The sequence below is a fragment of the Equus przewalskii genome, chromosome 5, assembly GCF_037783145.1.
Source record: "Equus przewalskii isolate Varuska chromosome 5, EquPr2, whole genome shotgun sequence".
In the NCBI taxonomy this organism is placed as follows: Eukaryota; Metazoa; Chordata; class Mammalia; order Perissodactyla; family Equidae; genus Equus; species Equus przewalskii.
In genome coordinates, this window is record NC_091835.1 from 83,299,381 (window position 1) to 83,311,243 (window position 11,863).

Genomic DNA, 11,863 nt, shown 5'->3' on the forward strand with positions numbered 1-11,863 from the left:
CTCTCCGTGGGAACTGGGCCCCTCAGGCCAGGGCGGCCTCAGGACATCAGAAGCAGTACAGCCACAACGGTGGTCCCGGGCTCCAGCTCACAAGGGGGAAGCTGCACCACCTTTCGTATCCCAGCCTCTGAAGTCACAGCATCACGTCCAGCACACCCTACTGGCTAAAGCATCCACCAGCCTGCCAGGATTCAAAGGGAGGAGACAGAGATACTCAATGGGAAGAGTATCAAAACAGTTGCAGAGGCTGTATTTTAAAACCAGTACATCATCTTCTGTTCAAAAGGAGCAGCCTCTGGACAGCGAAAGATGAAATTTATAGGAACATCACATAAACTTCTGCTACTGCCCATCATGGACTGAATGTCTGTGTCCCCCAAATTCATATATTGAAGGCCTTACACCACGTGTGGCTGTATTTGGAGATGGGGCCTCCAAGGAAGTAATTAAGGTGAAATGAGGTCATAAGGGTGAGGCCCTGATCCCACAGGATTCGTGTCCTCATAAGAAGAGATAGCAGAGAGCTCTCTCCACCCTCAATCTCACGCTCACTCCAAGGAAAGGCCAACGGAGCACACGCAGCAAGAAGGCAGCTGCTGGCAACCCGAGGAGAGCGCTCCCACAGAAACTGACCGTGCCAACACCTTGAGCAAGGACTCCCAGCCTCCAGAAACGTGAGGAGATAAATTTCTGTCATTTAAGCCCCCAGTCTATGGTATTTTGTTACGGAACCACAAGCAGACTAATACACTGCCCTCCCTCCCTTTTCATTGTGATGAGTAGAGGCTGAGAGGGTGGGTCATTGAACGCAGAGCCGAGACCATCACACTCACTAATTTTACATGATTGTTGGTGAAAACCCAGGGCTACTCTTTGGTGGTAGGGCACATATATATACATACACACAGCAGCAGCATCCAAGTTGACTAACAAGGCCAGACGAGATGCTCTCTCAGCAGATGCAGCACGACAGGTGTCTGATTCTAGCCTGGCAAGTTTTCACCCCCCTAACTAAAATTATACGGAGGGAAAAGTGAAATAGTAACAAAGAAACTAACTTTACATTGCCTTCTTCAAGGTTTTCATTTAATGAAAACATGCTCTGCACATACTAGAAAATTAAACATGTAAAAAGCAACACTTGAATCCATCTGAAAAATCTAACTTCAAATGCCACTCTCCTTTAGTCAGCCATCCTGACACTAGTGAAGAGGGAGATGCAGAAATCCTCACAGCTGTCTAAGCTTGATTTCATGAGGGTATCAGCGCACAACACGGTCTTGTTCAGTGAAATTCACAAACGTCAGTAATAGGAGATATAAACACTTGACTTCCGAAGATATCAAGGAGGAAAACTATTCAGAGTATACATCAGAATAAACAAACAAATACATATCTACTACATTATTATCTGAATGTTTACCTATGTCATCTTCCACTGTTTTGTTATTTTTTAATGTACTGGCAGGTAAAAATTACATTCATTAGTTTTTTCTCAAATGATGGACTATACCTAAAAAAGACATGAACTCCAGTAATTTATGACGTCAGACTCTGTATCAAATTTTCATATTGTCTGCTACATTCAACAATTGTGGGAAAAAAAGAAATGAAGATTTCACCAGTAAAAAATATACATTTATTAATTCTAACATCAATTCATACAAGAAGTCTTGCGCATACCTAGGGATCTCTTCTGAACATCTTTATTCAACTACAAAGTAAACCTTTCAAATACATCAATATGTAACAGAAAACATACATTGCAATTAAACTACCAATATGAGGCGAAATATGTCAGCTCTCATGTTCACACATTTGCTGATGAAACGTAAAGGGCAGATTTCTAGGAAAATTATTATGTGAGAAAGGCTCGTGCACAAGGAAGAGCCATAGAAGGTACTGGTCGAAATTAGCTGCCAGCTTCAGCTATGTCCTCTCTGGGATGTCCGGCATTCCTTCTTTCTTTCCTCCCTGACAGTCGGATCGCAGGGAGAGGCGTGCACGCAGGGTTGGAACAGCACTCTTCCTCCTCTCTCATCAGTCACGCACCCTCTGACACCTGTCCCCTCCAGCTCTAGGTTGTCAAATCACTCAAGCCACTCCAGATATCTGGTACAGCAGAGAAAGAGAAACAAAGAGGGGGCAAATGACTGATGTAAGTGTCCGATACCCTGCAAGGACTCCAACCTCTTTGACAAGTGCAAACAGAGAGAAAAACCAACCTGAGCAGCGCTGAGGGCATTAGTGAACACTCTGACCAATGACCCTCACCGCCTAGCATGAAGTTCCCCTATTTGACACAGGCACCATTCAACATGGCACTAGAGCAACGGAATGGCACTATCTGTAGACGGTGCCATTAGACAGGCGGTGCTGAGGGCACCTCCTAAGATACCACAGATTCCATCATGACTCAGAGAAAACAGCTCAGCGTGCCCTGGCTCCCAGGAGAGATATGGAAATGCTGATAGCACTGGTGACTAGAAAGGCCGGGGTTTTGACAAGAAGGTCACAGGCTACAAGGACCTCACAACAGACACAATGGCGGGGTCCAGGAACGCCTAACCAGCTGCCAGGATGACATTCAAAAGACCCAACCGGAACAGTCTCATTTCAGTGGGTACCAGGGCACATTGCCCGGTCACCAAGCGTGCCATGTCCAGAGCAGGGGACACAGTGAGGTCACACAAGGAATAAAACGCCCTTCACCAGGGCCATTAGGATACTAAGCTTTCCCCTCTCCCGAACACCATCTCGGGACTGAGGAAAGCGGAAACCCTTGAGAAATGAGAGAAACGACCCAAGAGTTTTTAAATTGGAGAGTGATATGCTCTTAATTGACAAGATCAGATGTTTTCCATCTTCAGTGCGAATGGGATCTTGAAAGCAAGGTGAAAGCACATATAGAAAATAAGTTATGTTTCATTTGTATGTCTTAAAAGTAGTGTGTACACGTTTACACACCCCCATCCTCTGAGCCCTCCTCCCCGACCCCAGCTATGTAAACATACTGTGAATCGGTGCTATTCAAAGTGCGGTCTGTGGACGGGGCCAGGCAGGAAACTGTTTATTACCTATTCATAGTTAAACAAGTACTGAACAGGAGGGGTCTTCAGAAAGGCCTCCTGCCAGCTGACATCACCCTGACACCCAAGTCTGGGATTAACAGGCTCCTCTCACTGAACTGGGAATAAACAAGTGCAGGTGTGGTCATGCTCAGGCAGGGAGTTGCACACGGGGCACTGACTGTGCTACAGGACCACATATCAGACTGGGTTAAAAAACCCAGCCTTTCACCACAAACAGTGTCAGAAGTACTAGTGTAGATCAACATGCAGTGCCAATACCAGCTTTTGTATTCAGGATCACAATGGTGCAAAAGAGACCAATGAGAATAGAAGGCTTCACATGTAAATAATGGTTCATGCCCAGGAAAGACCAAACGACAACAGCCTGATAAAACCAAGGACTCAAAGGAGTTCCACTAGAAAAAAAGTGACAACATTACTTCCGTGGCACCAAGTACCGTCTTCACGCCGCAAGAGGGAATTTAGCCTCAGGCAGACAATAGCAAGTCACGTGAAATAAATGGTAATTTGAAAGTTACTGACTTTTTGGTAGTTTTGTTTGTATTTCCTCTGTAAAATCTGTTTGGGCTTTGTGGCTGTCCGGGAGCTGTAAGCATCAGGAGTTTTACGTGACTACCTATTTAAGCGGTGTAATAAAAATGAAGTCGGCAGTGGAGACCTGCAAGAGTTTTTTCTCCCTTAAAAAGCCTCCACACATGATTTCAGCTGAGCAGTAGTGGTCTCTTGGATGTTGGGTTGAGGTCAGCAGCTTGAACTGGAGAGAAACAGAACATGAACAACAGGGACCAGCAGCAAAGTCCACTCAGCATCTGAGCTGGACTTTCCCCGAGGGCAGCCGGAGGAGATGCCGCCTCCAGGAGCTGGGCCGCATCGTGTGCGTTGTAACTTAGTTGCAGCACTTGAGTTATTTTCTTATAAATGGGAGCCTGAGGTGGAAACCTCATAACATATTTGAACTTCACTTCGGAAGACTAAGAAATAAGATTTTTCTAATGAAAATTTCCAGTTTATGAGACAGAAGTTATGAAAATTACACCTCCATCCAGAAATGGCCAACTAATAGACAAATGTACTTTAAGAGTCTCAGTCTTCAACAACTTCTCCCCTTTGTAATGTAACAACAGTGTAATAATAATAGCTTCCACCCCATGACATCACCTGAGGAGGCCAGTGTGCCAAGAATCATCCTTACTCTGCAGATGAGAAGACAGAGGTTCAGAGGGGCCCTCTGTGCCTGGCCAGACAATCAGGAACAGAGCCAAGAGAAGACTTTAACCTCATTTTCTGGTTTTGAGTCCTGTATCAGAAGTACCTGAAAACTTTATTCACAGAACATTTAGTTGTTTTCAGAAAATAATAATTTTTAAAATCCCACGCAATTCTATTACTAGGGGAGACATTTCTATAAAACAATAACTACTACTTTTCTCTCTTTCAGTTTAAAAAAAATGCTTAAAATTCCAAGTTAGTTTTATTAGGAGACAAATGCACAGGATAATGGTTTTTCCTTTAGAATTGGACAGTATGTGGATTTTATATAATTAAAAGAAAAAAACTAGTGCACATGAAGCTATCATCATGGCCAACCTGGTCCTCTACTTTCATATTATTCTACTTGACTATGTTTACACTCTTCCCCTACACAGATGGAGGGAGGAGGGGTAAGGAAGGCTACGCGTGGTGGCAGGCCTACCAGGCTCGGCAGCAGGCGCTGGGGAAGCCCTGCACCTCCCACGCAGCTTGCATTCACCTGCCCACACGTCCTCTCCCGAGCATCTCGCATGGCCTGAAACGGGGCTGATCCCCACCCCTCCAGTCCCTCCCTTTTCCAATCTTTCCTCCATGCTACAAAGTGACCTTTTTAAAATGCAGATCTGAGCCAGCCCTGATGGCCTACTGGTTAAAGTTTGGTGTGCTCGGTGGCCTGGGTTCGGTTCCCGGGCACGGAACCACACCACTCATCTGTCAGTAGCCATGCTGCAGCAGCGGCTCACACAGAAGAACTACAAGAATTTAAACCATACACAACTATGTACTGGTGCTTTGGGGGCAGGGGGGTGAGGGGGTGCAAGAAGAAGGAGGAAGACTGGCAACAGATGTTAGCTTACGGGACTCTTCCCCTGCAAGAAAAAAAAAGTCTTTAAAATGCAGATCTGATGCCTTCACTTCCCTGTTGGAAGTCCTTCAATTAACTCCTCATCATCACCTGCTGGATACAATCTGCACTTTCCAATCCGGAATATAAAGTCCTTCCAAATCCGGCCACCTCTAGTCTCATCTTCTCCCACCCGGCTTCCCCACCTCATGGGGAAACGCATAGTCACATTCGACAGTTCACATGCACGTTCATAGTCTAGACTTCAGCCCCTTAAGAAATTAGTAGTGGTTCCTGGAATATTTTATTTCACAATGTTTGGGAACACACCATGCCCCCTGCAGGAAATATCTGTCTTCACATCCCCTCCCAAACTCCTAAACCCCTCCCCTGCCTCCAGGTCTTTCAATACTTCCTCTGTGTCACCTCCTCGGCCCCACCTGCCCTCAGCACAGTCAACCCCTCTTCTCTGCTCCCTCAGCACCAACACGGACAGGAGGAGAGAGGCTGCACTGAGTTGTCTGTCACATCCATGACTTTACAACTATACTTAATCTCCTAGAAAATAGGAACCAGCCCCCATCAGGACAGTTGGTGCTCAATAAATGCTCACTAAATGGATGAAACATTCCCTCTACACTGGAGTTTCTTCATCTCCATGAGAGTCAGCTAGAATATATCAAAGACCTTGGCCTCATGAAGTTCTCTGTTTCAGTGTAGCTTTTCACAAAACACTGGAGTTTTGGGGGGGGGGGGGGTTTACTACTTTATGAAGTTTTCAAAGAATAAAACTTTATTGTTTCATCATCAGGACACCCTGAGGTGTTAAATTTACAGATCTATATTAGGTATCATAAAAATAATGACAGCTGCCATTACTGGGCCCTGAACCACATGCAAGGTACTGTGGCACACTGCCCCCCCAGTTGTTAGTTTCATTAATCCCCCCACAAGGTCAATGTTACTTGTCCTCATCTTACAGAAGAGAACCGAAGGCCCTGAGAAGTTGAAAGACCAACAGAGCTGGGAACTGCTGAAGCGAGCTTAAACCCACTGCTGTGTGACTTCAAACACCTGTCAGCCACTCTGTGGGGCGTGGCTAAGGAGTCCACCCTGGATGCAAGCCACATCTTCACCTTCCGTTCAGCCCCTGATTTGGTGCTTAAAGTTTAATCAGTGTCGAAAGGAAAGGCAGTAAGAAATTCAATTGGGTGCATTTTAATCGGTCGATATATTTAAAGAACATTAACTTTCCCATAAAACTGACAGCACCTTTTGGCCACTGACATAAAGAAGTAGGCTTCTTGAATAAGGAAATTTGTATCAACAGATTTTTTATATTTATACTTAGGACACCCTTGAATTTAAGAAAAAATAAATTCTAATGGAAGACAAAACAAGAGACGCAAACCCAGGTCTTGCTTTAGTGTTGGAACAGCATTGGGAGACATGTTACTTTGTATCACTATGACTCGCATTTTGTACTGCTAAACTACTCTTATAACTTAACTGAAAATAAACTGATCAAACCTAAATGCCTTAAACCATCAGCTACCCACACAGCATTTAATACAGCAGTTTGAAAACCCATGATACTCAATTCTCAATATCCTTTACCAATTTAAGTGGATACTTCTTTTTCTTCATGAAAGGAACCGCTCAGCCTGCCGCAGGAGAAAGTATTATGTGAAGTCCCTTTGTCTGGCCACCGGGCCTCCTGAAAGATGGCCAGGCTGACTTCAGACGGATGGCTTTAATTAAGGAAAACATCGGCAAAAGAGCAAGTGCACAATGACTATTAACAATATAGTAATTTCCAGTTCGTTGCAGCCAGGAAGAATACCTAATTTTTGTTAATTCCTGCCTTCATGGCAAATACTGTCTGAAAAGAAGGAAAACTACGCAAGCACATCAAGTCTTTGGTGGAAAAGCCATTCACTTAAATGAGTTTCTTTAAGCTTAGTCAAATAATTCTACTTAAAAATATGTTGACATCTCAATCCTTACTGTTATAGTTAATAAACCTATCCAGCCAAGTCAGTTTGTCAAAAGCCCAAAATACACTTTGGAAGCTTTTTCCCAGTATGTATAACAAAAAAAACTCTTCTGTTGAATTCTTAATGAAAGATTTAGTGGTAGTTTATTAAAATTCTGTCCAAAAAAATTCCATAAGATGTTACAATGTTAATATTATACTAAAAGCTTCATCTCAGGAAATGTAACTTCTTTTTTGAATTATCTTTTAGAAACTGATGCCCTAAGTCTTGGCTTTTTAACTTTAGGTAAATTCATTCACTCTGTGAGCATCAGTTTCTTCATCTGTCAGGGGAAATAATAATAGAACCTACCTTACAGGCATGTGGTAAGATCTGTTCCAAACAATGCATGTGAACATCGAACCCAGGGCCCGCCCCACAGCGGCTGCTCCCTGCCTCTTGATTTCTTCTCTCTCCACACAGTCCTCCCTGGTCAAAACCCAATTTCCAATTGGACTTTTTTGTGAAGCAGGTTGTGTGGGGCATGGTCACCAGATCTCCTTGTGGCATGCAAAATGAAACAGACCAATGATGCAAGAAAGGCGCACTCCGTAAGCCCCCTGTGCTTTCTCATGGGTATTTTATAAGAGCTAATTCTTTATATCTAAAAAGAGCCAAACACTCTCATTCGACAAAACATTAGCAAAACCCCAGACACAATAATTCCCGCAGGAGTCCAAGGGGAAGTTCTCAAGTTCACTTGTAGTCCTCCAAAACTTAGGAGAAGAACAGAAAGGCAAGAGGGAGAGGAGGTATACACAAGGCATACACTTCTTGTGACTACACACACACACAAACATTTACCAACCAAAGCCACACAAATCTGGAAGGAAGCTAGGAGGCAAAGAAAGGCATGGTTAATTACTGAGGCATCTACCCCTTTACACTGAGATCTTCCTTAACAATTACATTCCTATTACACATGATCAGCTAATAAGCAGATTAAAACAACTAAGAAATTACTTAATTTAATTTGATTAGAAGAGGTGTTAAATAGAACAGTCTTCAGAATCATTTATCTTCCCCTAAAAGATTTACCCAAAAGTGTATTAGGTGGTTTCTAAGTGGATTGGGTTTATCAGCTCAGGCAGAAAACTGGGGGGAGGACAGAGAAATGGGCTCTGAATTTTAATAGTAAGTCACGGTACATGGGCGAATCTCCACACGGCATTTTGGAAGTGACCGCATTTGCTGCAACAACCCACACGTTAAGAGTTTCTGTGCCCAGCACTGCATGCAGTAGCAACCATTCACGCGACAGCATCTCGACAGAGGCCTTCCAGATGAGCCCGAGCTCTGAATAGTGTGTAGGTGTGGCATGAAGTTACAGAGACTGGCCAAACCTCTGTCTGGATGGGACAATACGAAGAAGGCAGGTTCCCTCAATCTCTGAGTTGAGATTAGCATTTTTTAAAAAAGAATAATGCTAAGAAATACTTGTTCAAATACGTGGTCCTTAAAGCAGCTAGCAGCCTGTATTAATTTGAATTAAGTTTCAGAAAGAGCTTCAGCTAAATAAAATCTACATGAAAAAAATGTTATGCTAGAGTAGTCCCCATAATGGGCTTTAGAATGTTTAAATGTAAATTGGGGATGGGGGGTGTAGAAAGAGCAACGGTTCTACAAGCACATCTAACCTTGGAATTTAATGGTAAGATATTAGAAATTGGCTTTTTGGTCAACGTTATGCCGAGACAAAATTAAAGATGTATTTTTCCCTGATGTTCATTATTTTCCTGACCAAGCTGATAGTTTAATCTTTGTTCATATTTAACAAGAACCTAATTTAACACTATTTGAATCATTTAAAATTGTACATTCCCAGGGAAAAAAGCTATATACAAACTGATTTCAAATGCAAAGAGAAAACATTGCTCATCACAATAAAATTCTTCCAGAAGGATAAGCCTGTCTCAAGCAGTGTCCTCTAACATATGCATTAAAAATCATGCAGACAGCTCGGCTAATCTAAATATATGTATATATGCATATGTGTGTACACACACAGACACAATTGAAACACAAACACCAGGCAGGAGATTTTAAAAGAAACAAAACACATATTTATGCACTCAAAAAGAAACACCACAATCAAAAACAGTCCTAATTAGAAAAGCATCGCAGAATACAAGCACAAAGTAAGAAGCTTTTAAAGTGAAAAAAGACCCCAAGTAACAACCATTGCCCGTTTTCTCCTATTGGAGAAGATAAGGCAGAAGACGCAATTTCTGACTCAGATCTTTACGTTCTGGAGGAAATTCAGTCTTATCTCCAACAAGCAGATGAGGCGATCATCTTTGAAAGTTACCATATATTTCTAAAAGACATACAGGTACATTTTGTCCAAATCCAAAAATCTACCCATTTGAGCATTCCGATAAAACTTATTGGCAGTACTGCGTTTTTTAAGCAAACAGATACATTTACCACCGGTGCGCTGTGATGCTCAGTTGCCAGGGCAGACTTCCATGGTGGACAGAAAGCTTTCATTTAGTGCTTTACCCTGGTTACAAATTATCAGCACCATGATTTGCAACTTTTAAGATATGATTTGGGAAAGAGAAAAGCAGAAGTGTTTCTAAAGCAGGGGTGCCTCTGGAGTGGGTCACCTGCCAGAAAGTGTGCTGGAAATGCACACATCTAATAAGGAAGTGGTTTAAAAGGGATGAATTCCCTGAGTCTTTAAACAGGATATAAACCAGACAGGTTGTGCCACCTAGAGAAAAACTGGAAATTGTACGTTGGTTCTTCAGTAGCAAGCATTATTTCAAAAGCTTGAAACTTTTGGCGTGCCCAATAACCAAGCCACTCTCCATATCAACTCATCAAGCTGCTGGATTAAGCTCCGCTGACAACTCTGCCTTCTCCACGCACCAGACTGTGCCCCTGCTGCTCGGCTCATCCACCCACCCACGCAGCACCATTTAACCTCGGCACCGACTGCTGCCACAGCCCCTGCAGACCGAGCATCCTGAAACCCGCCCAATTCTAAAGCGTTTTCCTCGAAGCCAGGCCAGGCCGGGGTGGCAGGCGCAGAGGAATCAACCCCGGGTGGACCTTGCCAGCCAGGGTCCCTCTGGATGCCAGCAGAGCCACGCGCACACCCCTCTAGCCCCGTGGGGCCTGCAGAGGAAATTCTGGTGCACCGAGTACATCATATCCAGGTGACCAAGCTGAACTCCTGGCCAACCTCTGCACAATCCAAACACCGAGACACGACCCCAACAGAACCAAGCCTTTAAGGTGCCAAAGGCCTTCAACTCTCCTCTCTACAAGTCACTTAAAAGCAACGTGACCAGCGCACTTGTCAGGCTGAAGCACAAAAGAGCTACATGCAACCTGGCACGGAGAGCCGCCTTTTACAAAGAAAACAGACAGTAATTATGAAAAGCCCGCAGTCCTGCGGTATTAACTTGACAGCGGCGACTGCGCTGGGGCATAACTCATCTCCGAGGCATCATCCCGGCCAGCCCCGGCCCCTCGGCCTGGGGACAGCCTGCGCCCCTAGCCCCTCGGCCTGCGGAGACCTGCGGCAGCGCCCACCGCCCGCGCCCACGCTCTTCCTCCTCCTCCTCCTCCCGGAATCCCAGCAACTTTGGGCTTGGCGGCACACGAAGCCCGGCCAGAGGCGGGGACACCGCGAAGGCGGCCGCGGGAGGAGGAGGAAAGTTTGAAAAGTCACTTAAAGCACTGCAGGACCCCCCATCGTCACCCCGAGCCCCCAGCCAGCCGCTCGGGGCTAACCGTACGAGCGGGCCCCGGGGAAGCCAGAGTTCCCCCGACGTCCTCTCCAGAAAAATCACCCCCCAGGCGAAAAGTTCCTGCGGCAGCACCCTCCCCCGCACCCCGGGCCCCCGCGAAAAAAGAAATCTCAGAGTTCGCACGACGCCGCCTCGCCGGCCCGCGGCCCCGGAGGGCGGGCGCCCTGGGCCGAGCCGGGCACGGGTCGGGGGCGCGCGGGGAGGGCGGCCCGGGCCCCGCCCGGCCCCTCCGCGCCGCCCCGGCCGCCGCCTGCTCACCTCGCTCCTGCTCCTCGGCCTGCAGGCAGATGGGGATGTTCTTCTTCCAGCCGGGCATGGTGTCCGCTCCTGCGCCGCGCGGGCCCGCCCGCTCGCTCGCTCCGCTCGGGGCCGCTCAGCGGGGCTGGGGCGCCGAGGCGGCTCCCGGGCGCATGGAGGCGGCGCCGCGCGCCCCGCGCTCGCCTGCACTCGCCGCGGCTCCGGGGGCGGCGGCCGGGCCGGGCCGGGCCGGGCGGCGGGGCGGCGGCGGGGACGGCAGGCCGGGCCGGGCCGGGGCGCGTGCAGGCCGGGCGCGGGGACTGCGGAGCCCCCGGAGGTGGGCGCCGGCGGGAGGCGTGCGCTCGCGCCGCCGCTCTTCCCCTCCTCCTTCCCCGCCTCCCGCCCTCGTCTCTCCGCCGCCAGCAGGTGGGACTCGGCGCCGCCGCCGCTGCCGCCGCACAAAGCTCCGCCGGCGGCAGGACTGAGCTGCGGGCTCCCCGGCCCCTCGGCGGAGCCTCCCCCGAGACGCGCGCGAGGCCGAGCGGGCACGGAGGGCGCGCGCACAGCCTCCCTCCGCCCCGCCGCCGCGGCAGGCGCGCCCGGCCCCAGGTACCGAGCCGGCCCGCGCCCGCGCCCGCGCCC

The 11,863-nt window shown here is 47.3% G+C and overlaps 1 protein-coding gene across 9 annotated transcripts in view; it reads right to left on the bottom strand.

Moving 5' to 3' along the window:
* GRIP1 (glutamate receptor interacting protein 1) overlaps positions 1-11,433 on the bottom strand; it is a 598,160-nt gene extending 586,727 nt beyond the window's left edge. For 7 of the 9 annotated variants that reach the window (XM_070622003.1, XM_070622002.1, XM_070621992.1 and 4 more), the window contains exon 1: positions 11,243-11,432. In XM_070622003.1, the coding sequence (XP_070478104.1) occupies positions 11,243-11,300 (58 nt within the window). In that variant the 5' untranslated portion in view covers positions 11,301-11,432. Of the gene's footprint in view, positions 1-11,242 lie in introns of all 9 variants that reach the window. The other 2 variants (XM_070621989.1, XM_070621980.1) reach the window with 1 other exon arrangement.
* Positions 11,434-11,863: the final 430 nt, after the last annotated feature.